This window comes from Pseudorca crassidens, chromosome 11 (genome assembly GCF_039906515.1).
Source record: "Pseudorca crassidens isolate mPseCra1 chromosome 11, mPseCra1.hap1, whole genome shotgun sequence".
NCBI lineage: Eukaryota > Metazoa > Chordata > Mammalia > Artiodactyla > Delphinidae > Pseudorca > Pseudorca crassidens.
Window position 1 is genome coordinate 100,789,715 of NC_090306.1, and position 20,734 is coordinate 100,810,448.

Genomic DNA, 20,734 nt, shown 5'->3' on the forward strand with positions numbered 1-20,734 from the left:
TCTTAATAAAGTCTCTATTTGTTACTAGCACTGTAGCAAAGACAGCGTCCTGGTTTGCTAAGTGTGCTACGGTTATTCCGTAAGATGCTACCACTGGGGGAAGCTGGGGGCACACGGGAACTCCCTGTACTGATTCTGCAACTTTTTTGTGAATCTACATTGCTTTTAATTAAAAAAAAAAAAGGCAACCAAAAACATGTACTTGCACTACTTCTCCAGGGTGTACAGACTGAAATCAAGCTTCTGACTGTGGGTGTAAGATCATTCACATCATTACTAACCTGGCCCCAGGAGGCTCTTCCAGACACACAGCTCCGTGCCTGCTGCATTTTTACACAGAATCTGAATGAATATACCATGTAGTCCCTCCCCTCTGAGTACGGGTTCATGTTTTTTCCTCCTCTGCCACCACACTCCAATTCATCTTTCAAGACTAAGGGTAGAGCCCCTCCTTCATGAGGCCTTCCTATCCTCCTTAAAACTAATCATGCCTTATATCTGGAAAAGGCGAAAGCTCTAATTCAAAGAGATACATGCACCCCAATGTTTACTGCTGCACTATTTACAACAGCCAAGACATGGAAACAACCTAAATGCCCATCGACAGATGAATTGATAAAGAAGATGTGGTACATATATTTATACAGTGGCATACTACTCAGCCATAAAAAAGAATGAAATTATGCCATTTGCAGCAACATGGATGGATCTAGAGATTATCATACTAAGTGAAGTAAGTCAGACAGAGGAAGACAAATAGCATATGATATCACTTTTATGTGGAATCTTTAAAAAATGACACAAATAAACTTATTTACAAAACAGAAATAGACTCAAAACAGACATAAAAAACAAACTTATGGTTACCAAAGGGGAAATGGGGGAGGGATAAATTAGGAGTTTGGGATTAGCAAATACAAACTACTATATATGAAATAAACAACAAGTTCCTACTGTATAGCACAGGGAACTATATTCAATATCTTGTAATAACCTGTAACAGAAAAGAATCTGGGGACTTCCCTGGTGGCACAGTGGTTAAGAATCCACCTGCCGGGGCTTCCCTGGTGGTGCAGTGGTTGAGAGTCCGCCTGCTGATTCAGGGGACACGGGTTTGTGCCCTGGTCCGGGAGGATCCCACATGCCACGGAGCGTCTGGACCCGTGAGCCATGGCCGCTGAGCCTGTGCGTCCAGAGCCTGTGCTCTGCAACGGGAGAGGCCACAGCAGAATCCACCTGCCAACACAGGAGACGTGGGCTCGAGCCCTGGTCCGGGAAGATCCCACATGCTGAGGAGCAACTAAGCCTGTGTGCCACAACTACTGAGCCCGCGTGCCACAACTACCGAAGTCTGCGCACCTAGAGCCCGTGCTCTGCAACAAGAGAAGCCACCGCAATGAGAAGTCTGCGCACTGCAACAAAGAGTAGCCCCCGCTCGCCGCAACTAGAGAAAGCCCGCACGCAGCAACAAAGACCCAACGTGGCCAAAAATAAATAAATAAATAAATTTATTTTTAAAAAAAGAATCTGAAAAAGAATATACATATATATGTGTAATTGAATCACTTTGCTGTATACCTGAAACTAACACAACATTGTTAATCAACTACACTTCAATTAAAAATAATAAAATTAAAATTAGGGCTTCCCTGGTGGCACAGTGGTTGAGGGTCCGCCTGCCGATGCAGGGGACGCGGGTTCGTGCCCCGGTCCGGGAGGATCCCACGTGCTGCGGAGTGGCTGGCCCGTGGGCCATGGCCGCTGGGCCTGCGCGTCCGGAGCCTGTGCTCCGCGACAGGAGAGGCCGCAGCAGTGAGAGGCCCGCATACCGCAAAAAAAAAAAAAAATTAAAATTAAATAAATAAAAATTTAAAAAAACTAATCATACCTTTACAGACAACTTGGTCTTATAGTTTTGCTTTGCCAATTGTTTTATTTAATAAAGAAAAGGACAGGGACTTCCCTGGTGGTCCAGTGGTTGAGACTCCGCGCTCCCAATGCAGGGGGGCCAGGTTTGATCCCTGATCAGGGAACTGGATTCCGCATGCCGCAACTAAAGGAGCCCGCATGCTGCAACTAAAGATCCTGCATGCCGCAACTAAGACCCAGCACAGCCAAATAAATAAATAATTTTTTTTTTTTAAAAAAGAGAAGGACAAAAAGGTCAAAGGCACCCATATTTCCATGACCTTGCTAGGGGCCGGGGCACGTCAAGAATAAAGTATTAATACCTCCCAGTCCATCCCTCTAGTCCCATATCTAGCTTCACTTTGATTCTCTGCTTCCAGACCTTTCTCTCGGCTGTTTATCTGTGCGCCCTGCTAGTTAGTCAGTGAGCTCTTCCAGTGGAGAGAATCAGCTGCACTCATCTTCCTGTACTCAGCACCTACCATGGGGCCTGGCACGCAGGAAGCACTCTATTAATCTTTGTTCTCAATGGACCCCAGTTATCAACACCTAACAGTGCAAGGGTAAGGAGCGTGGGTTCATTTTACCCTTGATCTCGAAAGCCAAGCAATGTTCTGAGTATGAGCGAGGCACTGTGATGAGCCCTTTAGGTCACCCCTGGCTTTGCACCATCTTCAGTTTAGGTTTTCTATATAAAGAGAATTAATAAATACGATTATATCAAAACTTGTATGGTAAGGTAGAAAATAGCAAGGATAATAAAACCAATGCCCCCAAACAAGCACCGAGTCATAGACCATCAGAGGCACTTACTAACCACAGGCAAAAACATGATTAGAAGGCTATTCCACTGATATATTTGTTTTACTTGCCAGATAAGTATTGATGTCCAGTTTCTAACAGATGCTATTTATATCAGAATCATAACAAAAGTGCCATCCATCTGCCTTGGCATCCAGAGAAAACATAATTCAACATGACAGTAAGAAATGTGCACAGCCAAACAGAAATGGCATCAGAAGCAAAAACTGTTGGAACTGGTATCATGGGGGGAAAATTATCACTTGACAAAACTGGAAAAAGTTGCAAGCAACACAAAAAATGTTGGCGGCTAAATCCAACTCCTTGAGAAAAATCTTCTCCTTGTCTATTCTGATATCAAATGGATGTTCGGCAGATTCTGGGGCACATACACTTTAAAGCTCCCTTTCTAGACCTTCGTACACTCGCTCCCTCATTTACTGAGCATCTCTACTTTTGGACAGTGGAAAAAATAAAGGGCTTGGAGTCAAGAAGACACGGAGTCAAACTGGTCCCACTATCTACCAGGCAAACCTGCGAGTTAATTAACCTCCTCCTGACCCAGTTTCCTCAACTGCAAAATGGAGATAATATCTCTCTTTAAAGCACGTTATTCATAACCTGGAATCTAGGGACAAGGTACACATGTGTGCATTTTTAGATCTTCAAACTCTCAGAGGTTAAATGCCAAAGTGTGTGTGAGGTCATTCTTCTCGAGAGAGGATACATGGCTTCCACCAGGTTCTCAAGGGGCGAGTGACCCACGACGGTTCAGCGCCACACTCCGAAGGCTGTGCCAGGACTCAGATGATGCATCTAAAGAGCCTGACACACAGCAGGCTGTGCTCACTCCCGGACAGCTGTCCTTAACTTTAGGTCCTGGGAAGGCACAGAAACACGCATCAGCCAGAGCCCAGGGTCAAAGGCAGGGAGACCATTACGGTATAAGGCGTTGAGGGTCGTCTCCGGGTTTCATAGGACGAGGAAGAAAGGCAAACCAAAGTCTGTCCAGAAACACTCCAGCGGGAGAAAACAACAGGGTGGAGGCACCGGGCACATCAGGACAGTGACCTGACCATCACCGCAGTGTCCTCAACGCCTAGACAGGGCCTGGCATCCAGCAAGTGCTCCATAAGTAGCCGTTAAGTAAACAAATGACTGGGACCAGCCCAGGGCCCAGGATGAGACCATTTACAAATTCCCAGGAGAAAAACACAGTTCAGAAGGTGCTCCTGGAAACTACTACTCAAAAATTTTCATTTCCAAACTCCTACGCAAATACAACCATCCACATTCTCTCCCTTAACAGTGAGGACACACTGAGCCTACAGCCTGGTCACCCTGTAGTAAACCCGGCCACCCAGGGCTTGGTTATGAACCCCAGGAGAAATGTCCTTTAGATGGAGGCGTTAGAAATGCTTTCTTTTTTTTCCAAAGGAACTAAAATGCCTTATTTGCCTGGACAAAATGAATTCAATTGCTTTCTTTTTTTTTTCTTTTTAATTTTCTTCTCCTGGGTTCAAGAAGCTCACAGCTAATAAAACAAAAATGAAGCAGACTCACAAATACAGAGAACAAACTAGCGGTTACCAGTGGGGAGAGGGAAGGGGGGAGGGGCAATATAGAGGCGAGGGGAAAAAAGGGGTTATTATGGGATTATATGAACTCATGTGTGTGAAACTTTTGAAAACTATAAAGCACTACAGAATTTAAAGAATCTTTCATTCAATGAAAAAAAAAAGAAGCTCACAGCTAAATTTGCAGCCCAACTATATTAACCATTACAGATGATCTGACTACTCTCTTTCCTCCTGAAGTTACTTTCCTATTTTACCATATTGTATATATTTTTAGAAGTCACCTCGAAGCCCAGTGGGACTTCTGGAGTACACACATATCTGAGAGTGTAAGAGCACTGGTCAAGAACACAGGCTCTGGGAATTCCCTGGAGGTTGGTGGTTAGGACTCTGCACTTTCACTGCCGAGGGCCCGGGTTCAATCCCTGGTCAGGGAACTAAGATCCCGCAGGCCGCACGGAGGGCCCAAAAAACAAAAACAAAAATAAGAACACAGCCTCTGTCACCAGGCAGTCCTGACGCAGAAGCCACACGTCACCATCTATCAGCTTTGTTGTCCCTTAGCTTCTCTGCATCCCTGCTGTCTCATCTATGAAATGGAAATAATAACTGTATTTTTCATATGCAGGAAGTGAGCACTAAATTAAAAAGGTAATGTGAGGTCCCAAACTGTGCCTGGAACACGGTAAGTGCTCAATAAGTATTAGCCAGGCGGAGCAGTAGTAGTAGAGACAGTAAAACTGCAGAAAAACAGATGAAAAGATAACAATGGCGCCTGAAACAAATTAAACAAAATAGCAGTACAAGATTGCAACCGGAGAAAAAAGTGGAAAACGAGGCTCCTTCGTGCTCGAAGTGCTTCATGTTCATATGTTATTCATTCACAGAGTTTTCTCAAATGCTCCCTCCCTTTGCATCTCCTCTCCTAAATGGCGTGGATATCCTAGATAGCAGTGCGTTGAAGGTGAATTAATATTTAACTTGTACAAGTATTCAACCTACACAGTTGCACAGCCTAGACCTGGGGTATTCTTAGATAAGTATGCTGTACAAAAAAGGTCAGCTCACTAGTGGTATTTAAAGGAAGGAAGCAACTGTTAGCTTCTTGCCTCACTCACACCTTCTCATCTGTACTGTACAGCTTGTTTGTCAATCCTGGCAAGGGAAAGAGTCATCCAAGAAAAACTTCAGTGACCATCATGATCTACTAACCTTAAACATTCACTCGATACCTGTAAAGACGCTTTATTAAAGCGACTGTCTGGTTAACAGCCAACGGCGTCCCGCTGGATTCCTGCTCTGGGCGGGCGCCAGACTCCTGAGCACCCTCCTGGAGCTGGTTCTGTCTCCATGTGCCACTCAGCTGCAGGGGTCACAGCATGGGCGCTGTAGAGATCTCTGCACAGGAAGAGGTGGACAGCTGGAAAAGGTCAGGGAAACGGAAGACAAAATGGACAGCAAATTTAAAGTCTCATGTAAGCATTTCTTGACAAATATCTACAAGCACCTGCCATGAGCCAACAACTAAACTGATGGTATAGGGAAAGGGAGAGCACAGGCAGCTGAAACAAATCCTTGCCCTCCTAAAGCTTCCAGTAAGGCTGAGTGGGAGACAAATATGTTCACGGAAAATCAAAATTCTTGCCTGATTCACTTTCGATTCCCCAGAACTTAGCCAAGTAAATGTTGAATTGAAGACAACGGATAAAAGAAAGAGATGAAGGAACAGCAGTATGTGAAAAGTCAAAAAAAAGTCTTTACAGCATTTCTGTAAGTCTACTCATTTAGGGGCACATAGAGCTTAAGAAACATTATTAAATTACTCCTCTCGAAAGTGAAGTAGGAGTCCTCTTAACAGGGGCAAGGCATCCTGAAAGGCAAAGATTTTCAGGAGAGAAGGAAAACGAAGTATGGGGTGATTTAACCTACAGTCTTAAAGAACCTCTGAAATTTCAGAGTGCTTCCAAACAACATTTCTGAGAGAGGCAGGGATAACTCGTGCGGCCTGAGGAAGAAGAATGTTCCAGAAAGACCAGAGATCCTGACATGCGACATAAGTGCTGAGTTTGAATTCTGGCTCTGCAACTTCCGGTTGTGTGATTTGGGGACAACCCCCTTCACCCCGTGGAATTCAAGCCCTCATCTATAAGGCAGAGTTTAAAATATTCGAAAGACTGCTGTGGGGACAGATGAAATAAGGGACATGAAGCATTTTGTAAACTGGAGCGATGTAACCCTCAGAGATGCAAGGAGGCAGATTCGCCATCTTCCTCGTTGCTTATATAGTCGGTTTCCCCCACACAAATAAGACGGTACTATTCACTGCAGTAGCCCCAGGGCCGACAACGGCTCCTGCCACAGGCAGGCGCGCCACACACATGTGTGGAACTAGTAAACGGGTCACCAGCCCTATGCCACGGACGGGGAGCGGACGCTCCGCGTCCCGGGGCTGTGGGACTGCCTGAGCTGCCCGCCCGGGCCCTCCTCAGCCCCCCGGGCTCGCACGCACTCGCCGCCGCGCCGTCTTACCCCAGCCCCTTCTCAACCCTCCGCCTCGCTGGGCCCCTTCGGAGCGCCGACGCACTTCTAAGCGCGGACCCCAGGGCCCGAGGCCGCAGAAGCCCAGCCCACTCGGCGTCTCTAGGACGCTGTTGCCCGAGCGACGATGGCGCTCGCTGATTGGAGAACAAGTTTCCGCACCTGGCAAGAAGCGGAGCTCCTATTGGCCAAGTCGACTACGGAATTGGGGGGGCGGAGGGGTGAGCCCAAGCCTGCCGGTGGCTCCGCCCCCTCAGAAGAAACTTCCGCCGGAAATCCTTTTCCCCGGGCGCGGGAACTCGGTCGGAGTTCTGGTGGCCCGCGTTGTAGAAGCGTGTTTCTGTTAACGTGGCCTTCGCGCGAGCTGTCGGACGGGTCTCACAGAACCAATTCGAGCCGCGTGGCCACACAGGAGCCAGTCCCTTGCTGCGAAGCAGACTCCTCACTTGTAAAAACCGAGCTTACCCACTCAGGACCTGGTATCAGGATGAAGGGAGGAATGTATCTAAAGCCGCAACCGCGTGCTACGCCCTTTCTACATGTTAGCACTTAGGGCGATTGTGATCGTTGCATTAATTGGTGTGTCTGATTGTGTCCTGCTGGCCTCCTTCAGGAGACCTGGTGAAGGCAGAACAAGGTTGCTCTGCCAACCCCTGCATCCGCAGCCTGCTCGGGGCCACACGTAGATAGTTAAGTAGATAGTCATCAGGTAAGCCAATTCTTACCCACACTCGCAGGCTGAGTGGAAGCTCAGTAAGTCATTTCGATAATAATAGTGGCAATGACAGTAGTTGTCACTGGCCCTTCGGGAGCACGTCCCTTATCAGGCACCCAGCTAAGTACTTTACATGTCATTTAATCTTTTATCTTCGTAACAGCCCTATGAAGTAGGTACTATAGTTATTCCCGTTTTACAGATAGGAAACCGAGGCACAGAGAGGGTCCAAGGACACAGCTAGTCAACGGCAGACCAGGATTAGAACCCAGGCAGGCTAGGTCCCACGTCCTGCTCTTCATCACCGTCATACCACTCACGGTGGGAGAGAAGCAGTGGCCCAGAGGCTCAGCCTTGCCGAGGAATCCCCACCACTCGTTTCTGTCAGCAGGTAAGTTACAGGGTGGCCTGCTGAGTGCCCCGGAGAAGGATGTTTTATGGTCCCTCTTGGCAGTCTGACTGTCCGTCACTGGTAGGCGAGTTTTCCTACTCACCAAGAGAGTAAATTCATGTCCTCTCTCTCCTCAGACCTCCTGCACTGAGTGAATGACCTCACCTCAGTTCCCACTGAGAAAACCAGTCCATAAGAAGGGAACAGATGGGACTTCCCTGGTGGTCCAGTGGTGAAGACTCTGCACTTCCACTCAGGGGGCACGGGTTCAATCCCTGGTCAGCAAACTAAGATCCCACATGCCTCACAGTGGGGCCAGAAAAATAGAAGAGGAAGGGAACACATGGTTGCCTCACAACTGCTTTGGCGCCCATCTCTTCTGTTCTTGTTCCAAAAGGTGAAGGGCTGCTTTTCACAGAGGCTACTTCCGCCCCTTGCGTCCTAAACCCCATCACCATTTACCATCTCTTGGACTTCACTGCTTAGGTCAGCAGTTCTCCAAGTGTGGTCTGGGAACCCCTGGGTGTCCTGAGACCCTTTCAGAGAGTCCATAATTGTTAAAACTATCTTCATAGTAAGATGTTACTTGCATTTACAGTCTTATTTTCTCGTAAGTGTACAGTAGGGTTTTCCAGAAGCTACATGATGTGTGACATTGCAACAGATTGAATGCGAAAGAAGATAGGAGAATCCAGCCGTCTTCTGTTAAGACAGATTTTAAAGAGATTTGTAAAAATACAAACTGCCTTTCTTTTCACTAATTCTTTTTGTTTTGGAAAACATAATTGTTCATTAGAATGTTAATATGTGATGGGTTTATTGTTATTTTAAATGAATTAGTGAACAAGTATTTAAATTTTTTTATCAGTTTCACTATCTAGTATGGTAAATAGTGATAGATGTAACTCACAACAAAGCAGAAGCTTTGGGGGACCCTCAGTACATTTCAGGAGTGTAAATGAATCCTGAGGCGTGGTCCTGAGACCAAAAGGGCTTAGGCTAGGAGTCCCTAACCCCAGGTAGGGAACCAGGCTGCACAGCAGGGCGGGACCATCTAGTTGCAGGAAAACAAGCCCAGGGCTCCCACTGATTCTGCATTATGGTGAGTCGTATAATTATTTCCTTATATATTACAATGTAATAATAACAGAAATAGAGTGCACAATAAATGTAATGCACTTGAATCATCTGGAAACCATCTGCCCCTTTCCCCACCCTGGTCCATGGAAAAGTTGTCTTTCACGAAACCAGTCCCTGGTGCCAAAAAGTATGGGGACTGGTGGGTTAAGTTATTCCCTCTCTGTCATAATAGCCAACAATCTCATTCATTCATTCATTCTCTGTGTTTCTATCTATCTTTTCTTCCCTCCTTCCCTGTTGAAACATGTTCTGGTGTCCCACATCTTTAACAAAAAAAGATTCTTTTCTAGTTTCCACCCCATTTCTCTTCTCCCCTTTAACCCACTTCTCAGTAGAGTCATGTACACATGCTGTCTCTCTTTCAGTTGCTGTTAACTCTTGATCAGTCTTAACAGAGGCATGGCTCCATTACTCCCTGATACCTGGTCAATTTTCATAAATATTTCTATACTTGACTTTACCTTACTTGACCTCTTAGTAGCACTCAACGCAGTTAATCACTCCTTCCTACCTGAAACTCACTCTGATCAGCTCCGATAACATCACGTGGTCCTGGGCCTCATCCTGAATCACCAGCTACTCCACTCTCAGGCCCCACTGGTAATTTTCCTCCTCTGTATGGCCTTTGGACATTAGGGTCCCTCTGACTCCGACCTAGGTGGTCCTCTTATACTTATTGCCAGCCTTGACCCCCTCCACTGGTATGTATTGAAGGCTACCTGGACTTCAGCCATCCACACAGCCCTTGATCTGCCAACCTCCCTCACTCTGACCCATTTCAATAAATGGTACCACTCGATCCCTTAATGATCATTGCTTCCTCCCTCACGTCTAGTGCTGCAGCCACTCTTGTCGTCCTAACGCCAGAATTACCTACTCACATAACACCAGGACAGTTGTTTAAAAAAAAACAAAAAACATTCTGTGGCTATTTGTTTGTAATCTCCAGGATTATCTCACGGTGATGTTTTTAGTTGCGGCATGCCTGCAGGATCTAGTTCCCCGACTAGGGATCGAACCTGGGCCCCCTGCAGTGGGAGCGTGGAGTCTTAACCCACTGGACCACCAGGAAGTCCCTCACTGTATCTATTTTTTAAGTTCACTTTAGAAGGCCTATTTAAAATAACAACTAACACATCCAACACCAAAAAATGTAATGATAGGACATTAGGAATTTACTAAGTCTGTGTTAAATGTCTCTCCTTCTCTCCAATTCCATCAGGTGTCCTCTTGTTCAAATCCAGTAATAGTTGAGGTGATTTGTTGTTCAAAGTAAAGTTAACTGAGATAAGCTGCTACATTAGAGTCTTTGTAAAGATTCTAGTTTTTAGTAACACTCTTTTCCGAGGGAAAATTGTGGGGGGAAAATGCTAATAGTTGGCTGTGTGAGCAAACATGGGACTTAATAAATGTCTTTTGAACGGATCTGAACTCAACAGTAAAGCATAAGTGGTGTATGATTGGGTCAACATAGCCTAGAATTGGCTCAAAATCCTTGAAACTCAGAATCCTTGCTTATTTCCTTGAAGAGAAGGATGATTTTTTCCATGTATTTAAACATCTGATTAAATCAGTCTGTTATGAGGTTTTGTCCTAGGACTCTTTTATTCTTTCTTTCTTTCTTTCTTTTTTCTTCCTTCCTTCCTTCCTTTTTTCCTTCTTTCCTTTCCCCCTTCCTTCCTTCCTTCCTCCCTCCCTCCCTCCCTCCCTTCCTTCCTTCCTTCCTTTTTCTTTCATCTTCACTCCAAAGTGTTTACTTGTTTATTGTCCCAGTAAAAGCCCATAAAGTCTATTAGATTAGGTTTGCTCTCTGATCAAACAGACCAGAGTTCTATAATGTGACAGTGGCTCCAAGGAGGATGCTGTGGGAGATAGTTTTCCTCCTTGGCCACACCTCCCAAAGAACACTCCCTTAGATGCCCTGAAGTGGGTCTGCTTCCAGCAGGGCTGAACCCATTACCTTGTCCAAGATACCCTGCAGTACCACGGAAACTAGAAACACTGCGCAAGAAATTGTTTCAGCCTCGACTACACAACCCATTGTAGGAACCTGCTGCTCAAAACCTTTGAGGATAATCTGGAGAAGCAAACCATGGAAAGATGAGGGAAATACTTTTACGCCTGCGGCAGCCAGCAAACAACTCATTCCCTCAGTGACTACGAAGAAACTCGGGATCATGGCGAGCTGTGTCTGCTCTGTGGGTTCTGAGTACTCATGGCTACATTTTCACCACAATTCAGTACACCTAGGAGGCAAGGCTATAAGATCAAGCCTGTAATTATCTCACGGTAATCAACAATGATGTTATAAATGGAAGTTACGCTTTCATGTGGAGAAATAAGCAGCAGGAACTGATTAACCCCGCAGACGTTTCCACCTCGTCTATTCATAAAGAAGGAGGGAAGAGCCAGTGCGTGACATGGATACATAATGCATCTGAAGGGAAGCGGAGAATATCCCTGGGAAATCTGCTAGGAAGACTTCCCTGACTGCTGTGCTTCTGGTGGCCTCCTAAAATGAAGACCAGAATCTCCTGAGCAATCCTTAGGCGAAAATAAAATTAAATAAGAAGAAATGAGGTATAAGTCGCTCTTTTGGAAAAGCCACCGTGGTTATTTTTTCTCTACTAAAATAGGTCTTTCTCTCTCAGATACTTACCTTGACACGTGTCGCAGCTGCTCATTTTAGTTCAGTCAGCCAGCAACTAAATTGCAGATTTTAAACACTGTCTCTACAAATAATTGATTATCGTTTGTAAACAGGGGGCCATTTTTGTGCCTATTTTAGGATCGTCCGTGGAGAGACTACACAGGCTAGGAGTAGCAGCTCCCCCTTCATGTGCCAATAAATGAGGAAGCTCTTCATTTCCCTTCACCGTTACTGGTTGTCTCCGTTCTTGAAAACAGGAATCAAAATCCACTTGTCTTACCCCTGAACCAGATTCCATAGTGTAGAATACTGGCGTTTAGAATCTTAATGAATCCTGCCCTGCCCTCCGGATATTTTATTGCAGCAATCTGAGAAGAACGGCCCGCCCTCTGGAACAAAGAAGCAGTTAGAAAATAACAATTTCATGTTTCATACACCTGGGCAACTAGCAAACCCTTGACAATCACAAGTAGTTCTCTTTGCTGAGAGCCAGGATCTTGCAACAGCTTGTAATTAGTGCTGTTTAGCATTTAATTTGCCTTTAGTTAGGTAACAAGCATTTACTGATTACCTGATAGGATTGGAGCTCTGTGCTAAGCACAGGATGGGGACAGAGTGATGAATGAGGCACAGTCTCTGCTTATGGTCTACTTGGGGCTGAAAACACACACTTTGGAAAGGAAACTTGAAAACAAGTACAAAATGTTTTCTTAACAAACGTAAACCAATACCCTATTATAGGGAATTATTACTCTTTCGGAATTCAAGGCTCTAACTCCCGGCATACTCCATTCTAGGGAGAAATGTACTTGCTGTCACATATTGTCTCACAGCGAGAGTGGGGACACCCCAGTCACTCATTCTCTGGGCTAAGGAAGGTTCTGGCCTTCTCCTCCTCTGGAGACCCCCAAGTGTGGGAGGGACCCAGGAGAGAGGTAGCCACCAGCCCCTGAAAATCAGTCTGTCTGCCATAATTGGCAACCCTCCTGACGTCTTTGGTAAAAATGGAAACCTGGGTACCTACAGGACGGCAGCGTCAGCGAGCTAAGTTAATTCACGACGGCCTCCTGGAGACTGTTTTGAGCCCAGCTTGCGGCAGGTGGTGGACGTGAATCGGCAACACTTAGAAATAGCAGGGAAGGCTTTCCAAGAGGGCAAAATGGTCCAGCCGAGTTGGGGAAAAGCGCGTGAGGTGTGTAGGAGTGAGCTGTGTGGCCGGACCAGAGAGGGCCCACGTGGTGAGTCACAGACGATGTGCTTGCAGTTGAGATGACCAGGGGAGGCTGAATTCAACGGATGGTGGGACCATTCCGACCACCAACACGTCACTGACGGTCTCTTCTGAGCTAACTTCTCGGCAGCAAGGAAAGTGAAAGAGACACGGCCGTCGCCTCAAGAAGCAGATGGTCGCAGGGCCGGGGTCTGTTATGAGAGACACAGGAGTGGGCATGGAAAGGAGACTTCAGGGGCTTCTTGGAGTAGACCTTGCCCGTGCTGAGCTTCAACCTTGAATCACCGTAATCCGGGCTGAGCTGGGGACGGCAATCCAGGCAGAGGGCAGAGCCTGAGGGCGGCACAGAGGCCCAGCCAGCCAGTGGTTCTTGAGCAGAGTTAGATGGGCTCCAAGCTACCAGCTGTATTTGAGTAAGAAGGACTTTCTGGAAATCACATGCACTATGGATTGTAAAGGGGGGAAATGAGAGACAGCAGAAATAGGTGGGGGAGATTTTAACCAATTCACTTAAGTTTTTCGAGGATGCAAAAGATTGGAGAAGAGAGAGTCTTGTTGGCCTTGGGAGTCTTTCCTTCTGCAGAGATGGCCTTGCTCGTGATATTTTAAGACTTCTCTTCCCAGCTGGTGCCCAACACCACGGATACATGTAAAGATGACAACTTTAAAGAGGGGGGGAATGCATTTTCTGGTTGATTTTTTTATATTTTAAACACACTTAGCATTCTCTGGTGTTTAAAGAATGCTTTTAATAGAGCACAGATTCCTTCCATCAGCGGTGAGGGGACAGATTTAAGGACTGCAGCTCAGACATCGGGTGCCAACTGGCTTACAGGGATCCGAGTGTGAGAATCAGATTGTCATTTGATGTGTAGATCTGGCAAAGGCTCAGCACGCCTTGGCGATGGCTGTGTGGGCCCAAGCTGTGTGACAGGTGCTTCTGTAACAAATTCTCTTTGCCCTCGCTGGCAAAGTCCATCACTGGCTAAAAATTCACGGTCTCCCCCATTGGTCAGCTCCTCTCGGGTTGAATTGATAAGACAGTTTGACCACTGAAGAGCCACAGCATGTTTGAGCTGCGTGGGTTTTCAAGACACCTGACACGAGACCTCCTCATTGCGCGATGAAAAGGGACCTCCCCCTCGGTCCCACCACTGGTGGCAGAGCTGCGTTAGAACCGGTTGCCGGACTCATTTTAGTGCATCCTATTTCTTCCCACCGGGCATGCCCGTCTCTGGCCCCTGCCCTACCCACATCCCACCTGCTGCAGACTCAGCTCTCACCCTAGTTCTTACATCTAGCAGTCTTCCTGCTGTCCGTGCAGTCACCTCTCCTTGCTCGGCATCCTCTGTACCATTCCTTTTGTTCCCGATTGGTGAGGGGGCAGGGCACCAGCCTAGTTCTTGCCTGGGAGGTTACGGCCCCCAAGGGCAGGACCAAGAACAGTGCATAGAAGGGACAGGGCAGATGGTTTTCAGAAAAAACAAAACCCACTCCAAGAATGAAAGATTCCACTCAGTCGTTAGGTGCTAACTATATGCCAAATTCCGACGTAGGGAAAGACTGACACAGCACGGTCCTGCTTTCAGGGCGTCACTGTCCACGTGGGGAGACAAGCGCAGGGCAGTGAGGCGGGCAGGATGAGAGGAAGGCAGGGGACGCCTGGGAGCGGAGGGGAGCATTCGCCAGGTGAAGGCAGGGCTGGGCGTCTCAGGCGAGGGAGGCCAGAGACGGGGGCAGTCCCGGGCTTGGGTGGGGGTCTGCACAAGTGGCCGGAAAGGACTGCCAGCAGTGGAATGGCTGTCCCAGGAGGTGGTGAGCTTGACGGGGACGGATGTCCAGGAATGTCAGAGGGCATCCCTCAGCTGGGTGAGGCTGGACCATCTGGCCAACGTACCATCCCAGTCTGAAAACACTCATTCTACAGTGAAGGGCGGAAGATGATGCTGCACGGGTAGGGCGGAGGGCCAAACCCTAGGGGAGGACGGCATCCGCGGCCCAGAGTCCTCGGGGACACCCAAGGACTCCCTCCACCAGCTACCAACTGCAGTCACTCTGCTCAGAAAGGTGGTAAAACTGTCCCTCACGTGGGACCTCCCGGGACAGGGACTGTGCACCTCGCCTGTATCCACAGGGCTGAGGGCCACATCCGGAGTGAGGGACCTCACCGTGGACCGAGGAGGTCGGCTGTCACCGGCGACTTGGCCACTAGGGGGTGCTCACCAGCAGTGCCAGGCACAGACCATCAATTCTGCGAATTTTATTCATGCTTTCAAAGCCACTGAGATCATGTAACGACCATCCCACGAGGTAAGCAGGATGAAGCTAACCTCCGTTACGTAAACTATGACACCGGATCAGAGAAATTAAGTGGCCTACATGCTTAGGTGGGAGGGCCACCAAATCTGAGCCAGGAAGGCCCTCCTGGGCCTTTCAGACAAAGAAACTGGGTGAGTGGGGGAAGGGTGACATGTCCCGAATGGCACAGTGTCAGGGCCAGGCTGGCACAGTGTCAGGGCCAGGCGGAGGGCACAGGGGTGGTCCCAGCTGGTGAGGGGCTGTGGCTGAATCCGGCTGTTAGTAAAGCCCTGTGCTGGTGCCCCAGATACTTTCTGGGATCTTTTGGGTCTGTGAAGTCAAAAGGCCAGGCCACCAGGGACTCACTGGAGGCCCCTGACGTGCAGGAACCCTGAGGGGTGCCTGTAACATCAGCCCTCTGCCCAGGCCTGTCTCCTCTCCATCTGTCCAGACGTTCCTCACCTCACGGCCCCTCAAATCCCATCCGGATGCTACCCATGGGTCATTCCACTCTCCAAACTGGCGCTACTCGTGGGCTCCACGGCACCTTCTGCCTTGAATCATTTCGCCCCTGACTTTGCTCCGTGTGCACGAGGTAGGAGCCGGTTCCCAGCACACATGGCCCGAGAACGCTTAGAGCCAGCTAAGAGTTGAAAATGCAAACCAGGCAGCACTCCTTCAGTTAAGCCCTCTTGCGCCTTCATTTCTTTGTACAAAATCCAGCCCTCACGACCTGCGAGGGCTTCCGTGAGCTGACTCCTGGCCTCCCTCCAAACACCGCCCAGTCTCTGGGCGCTGCCCAACACACTCCCCCTGCCCTGCCCCTCCCCCAGGCGGCCCCAAGCCTGAGTCTCTCACGCCCTCCTGGTCTCTGCTCAAGCAGCATCTCTGCACTGGGCTTCCCCGGGTCCTTCAGGAGCACACTGGTCCCTTACAGCCTGCTGGAGCCTGTACTCACCCATGGTTTCGTGACGTCATCTCCCCACGAGAGCATGAACGCCATGCAGGCCGGGGCCCTCTGCCACTTCACTGCATCCCCAGTGCCTCTAGCAGGGCCCCGTGCAGCGCAGGTGCTCAAGTGTGTACTCAGTGAGTCCATAGGATGTGGTGAAACATCAACTAGGCAGGGCCAGAGTGGACATTCACTAAATAGCACCATGACTGTACGGCACTGCCCTGCTTCAAGAGCCCTTGATCCAAGGGCTCTGCTTTATTTTAGGTGATTTGTAAGTGATCTGGGAGCAGACCCCCTGGGACATAGCAGACTGGAATATTCCTTTAACTAACCTGGGGCCTGGGGGTCTAGGGTCATCCCAGGTACCAAAATAAATTCCGGGATTTCACCTGAGACCTAAAGGAACTCGTCCATTTGAAAATAAACATGACTTTTCAGAAAGCCGAAGCTTTATTCAGTACAATGTTCTGGACTTTCCTTCCACAAGGAATCGGTTAGACGGACTCTGGAATTCACAGGGGCGAAGTGCAATCAGCCGGGTTGGTCTCTATACCACCGTCCACCTTGTTGAAAGTGGGCCCTTCCAAGACAGAGACTGAGACCCCTGGACCCCCAGGTGCACCAAAACCTCTCCCATGCTTTTCTCCTTTCTCCCCCACCCTTCCTTTCACTTCAGCTTTTAAAAGATACCAAAGGCGAAGGGACAAACAGTGAGGGAAATTCAGCCCTTGGAACGTTGAGCCTTGAGTGACCCAGCCCAACACGGGCCCAAGCCCCTCTGAGCCCCAGCGACGGAGGTCAGCGGGACTCACTCTCGTTGCCCTGAAGCTCTGAGGGGACCACGCAGGGCCCCCGTCTCCACCTGTCAGCACAAGCTGGACACAAGGCATGGGACGTGTCTTTATTAAAGATGCAAGCAAGCACAGAAGTATCATGTGTGGAGCTCAGTAATATCCATACAGTACTAGAAATAGAAAAATAGAAAAGAAATTTCACAGAAAGCTGCCTCTCTCGCAGATACACAGAAAAGGTGCAGCTAAGCGCACCGCGAGACGCCGAGTACCACCTGCCCTACTGCAGCTGCTCTCCTTAGCCAGTAACAAAGCGCACGTCCACACTTTCCAAAGACACCATGCACAACAGACCCCTCGCGCGCGGTGGCGACCCCTCCGGCCACCACTCCGGGAACTTCCCAGCCAGACAGACAGCCGGGACGGCCCCGTCCCACCGCGGCGGCAGCGTGCGTACAAACTGGCCACTGGCCCTGCTCTCACTGGCTGCCCTTCCATCACTCCTCCGGGCTAACGTGGGCCAGTTAACGAAGCGAGTGGCGGGGCAGTAAAGACCGCACCTCCCCTCCCTCGGACACAGCACCGAAGGCGACATCGCCAGCCCCGTCTGGGTGAGACAGGGCGCTACGCTCGCACATTGGGTCTCTGGGGCGCAGAGTTGCAGGCCCAGGTGGAATAAATGGTATGTAAAGACCCAGTAGTTCTAGAATTTACCATCAATCATCTGTTTGCCAACATAAGCAGGTTTCTGCTTTGGGGAACGAAAGTAAGACTGCGGAACGAAAAGTCAGGTTCCGAGTGGACTCAGTGTCTCTGTGGCAGGCTCTCCAGTCACCGCATCGCGCGCCCGTCCCGCTGGGTCCTCTGCATCAGCCTCGGAGCCACTGGCCGGGGGTCGCTGGCAGGAGGGCATCCTCTCTGAAAACGCCCCAGTGAACAGTTCCTGCTGTATCCCGGGGCGACTACTGAGAACTGAACACCACCAGCAGAAACAAGGTCCCCCCAACACCCGACTCACCCTCGGTCCTCACCAGCGTCTCACAACCAGACAAGAACCGAATGGCTGTGCCTTACGGAAGAAAACTACAAAAATAAAGAGTCAACCCTGAGATCTTCCTACCATTCGGGTGTGGCTCGCTCCTGAGTCCCTCGGAAATGAACTTTTATTTGGTTTACTGACATTTATTTAGATTTCCAGTGAAAAGCTCTATAAAATACAATAAATAATGTGGGCTGTAAAAGGTAGACATTCTAGCTGCATATGTTACAGACAGGATACGTATGGTCCAGGTCATCAGAACCGCAATCTTTGTAATCAGACATGTAGACTTCAAATTCCAAAGGTGAGACAGCTGCTCTGGATCGGAAATAACCCCACTTCCTCCATTTCTCCGCCGTGTCTTACGCTGCTTCCAGAGTTTGTCCAGCGGGTAACAAATGAGTGCAAACGGGACTCTGAGCTATTAGTGTCTGGGTACTGTGAGCATGCAAGTTTGCTGTTGCTGTTATTATAAGTAAAAGTCGAACATGAGGTCACACTTTCCCATCTTCTGTTTATACACCAAATCAAACTTCTCGTTCATGGAGACAGTGAAGATGTCCTTCCACAGCCCGACTCTTCCTAGAACACAAACGAGCAGAATGTGCTGAATTCACTTGCTGTCAGGCCAGCTACCAAACCACAGGAAATGGATCTGGAAGGTTCCAGATCTATTCCCGGACCCCTCTGAACCTGGCCTATTGGGGCAGGATGGGCCATGTGGACTACAGACCAGCTGAACCCTCTTCCCTGAGTCTGGTCATCCCGACGCGCTTTCCGCCCAGCACCACAAGTGTGCAGAGCTGCGGGCCTTGCCCATCCACCACTGAATCCCCAGCCAGGCACAAAGTGGGTGGGTCACAACACCCCAGAGGACAGACAGTGTCTGTGGGACAGATCTGCGGCTCCGGGCACCACGTGGATCTGGGTCCTCGTGACACCACTACTCACTCACGGCTCAACAGCTCCACCAAGGCAGGATTTGCTTCTGGAGAATTTTAAAAGGAAAAAAAAAAATCATCCAAAAAGGTAGAACATTTTATGGTGAGCAGGAAGCCTCCTGACCAGGTCAAGGGTGAAGATTTCAAGAAGCCTGCTCGTGCATCGTCAGGGAGGAATTTAAAGGGAGAAAAAGTCGGAGCTCCCAACTCAACATCAAAAGGAGCCCCGGGCCCCCGGCCACTCCATCGCAGCCACAGCTCAGCGAGGCTTGGTCAGAAAATGAGACCTCCGGGCTTCCCTGGTGGCGCAGTGGTTGAGAGTCCGCCTGCCGATGCAGGGGACGCGGGTTCGTGCCCCGGTCCGGGAGGATCCCGCATGCCGCGGAGCGGCTGGGCCTGTGAGCCATGGCCACTGAGCCTGCGCGTCCGGAGCCTGTGCTCCGCAACGGGAGAGGCCACAACAGTGAGAGGTCCGCGTACCGCAAAAAAAAAAAAAAAGAAAATAAAATGAGACCTCCTCCTGGCAGATGTGAGGGAGCCTGGAGAGTGCAGACTGAGGTGCAGGCACAGGCCTACCCATCCCTTTATGAAGGGAAGAGAGAGCTCAAAATGATGAAAACTGCTGAACCCACTTTCCTTAACTACAAAATCTTCAGTTGTTCTGGTCACATATGAATGGCGACTGTGAAGATGTCACAAGTGGGGGTCCCGCCCTCCCACCTACAGGAGCTGTGAACGCATCACCCGGAGAGCTGGGGCTGTGCTTTTATATAGCTGCCTCGGGGGACTGAAATGCCCATTTAGAATTCTATTCACCGTCAGCATCTCTGAGATCAGAGCTCTGACCGTCTCCAGCAAACATCCTTCGTTAGCTCTGTTATTAACAGTCGTCCTTGTCCTCGCAGGACCTCACATATGAAGCTGCAACCCTGCAAATGCTGTGCTAACAGATCCAAAGTGGCAAGGATTTTCTCTTCGGTGATGAAAAATTATATGTCAGTGTTGGAGAGGAAAAAACTGTGCTTGCTACCCTCTAATGATACCTAAGGGACAAAACTAGAAGCTTCTAGACCAGTCACACCATAAATATATTTTTCCATGATTATTTTTCTCAGCTGAGGCAGCTGAGAGCTCATCAAAGGAGTCACCCACCTGGTTTAGGATTTGGAATCAAGACAGTGCAATTTATGCTGTGATATGAATCAAATCTAAGCAATGCAGCTGGCTACTCAAGCCCCTGCATTCTCACCAACGCAAGGAGGTCTTCTGAGCAAAGAGGCAATATGCTAAAAGAAAACAAAATCAAAGAACTGAAATAAAGCAAAACCAAGGTAAACGATGATAAAGCAAACACATCGGAAGGAGCATATGGGCACGCAGTATGTTCTCGACACTTCTTAACCACACAAATGAACCGAAAGGGGGATTCTGGAGAAGGTCACACCCAAGGATAACAAAACACAGTGAAAGCAAAATAAAAAAGAGCAAATAAATTTTAAATAATAAACATTTGTGACGATGCAGCCAGGAACGAAACGGCAGGGTGAGGCGGCTTGTTAGTGTCTTCTTGGAGAGCGGCCCACCTGCCTTTACAGGAAGGCGCTCGCCCCCTGACCTTCAGAACAGCCCCGGGAGCCAAGCGGGTTGGCAGCCCCGACCCGCCCTCCTTAGAGGAAGGACAAAAGGCCAGAGAAGCTCAAAGGCGCGGCCCGAGCTTGGCCAGGCCAGGCCGCAGCCCAGCTCTTCTCTCCGCTCCAGG

General features: G+C 48.9%; 2 protein-coding genes and 1 long non-coding RNA gene across 3 annotated transcripts in view; 1 reads left to right on the top strand and 2 right to left on the bottom strand.

Annotated features, from left to right (window-relative positions):
• EFCAB6 (EF-hand calcium binding domain 6) overlaps positions 1–6,951 on the bottom strand; it is a 227,434-nt gene extending 220,483 nt beyond the window's left edge. The window contains exons 1-2 of the mRNA XM_067698329.1: positions 6,816–6,951; positions 5,499–5,706 (exon numbers count right to left, since the gene is read on the bottom strand). The gene's annotated coding sequence lies outside the window, so the exon portion shown is untranslated. The remainder of the gene's footprint in view (positions 1–5,498; positions 5,707–6,815) is intronic.
• Positions 6,952–7,138: 187 nt separating this feature from the next.
• On the top strand, positions 7,139–9,035 carry LOC137203016 (uncharacterized). Its single transcript, XR_010932850.1, has 3 exons — positions 7,139–7,533; positions 7,742–7,930; positions 8,068–9,035. It is a non-coding gene; the product is annotated as an uncharacterized lncRNA (long non-coding RNA).
• Positions 9,036–17,091: 8,056 nt separating this feature from the next.
• Positions 17,092–20,734, bottom strand: part of SULT4A1 (sulfotransferase family 4A member 1) — a 32,080-nt gene continuing 28,437 nt past the window's right edge. Inside the window, exon 7 of the mRNA XM_067698330.1 lies at positions 17,092–18,616. Coding sequence (XP_067554431.1) covers positions 18,504–18,616 — 113 coding nt within the window. The 3' untranslated portion in view covers positions 17,092–18,503. The remainder of the gene's footprint in view (positions 18,617–20,734) is intronic.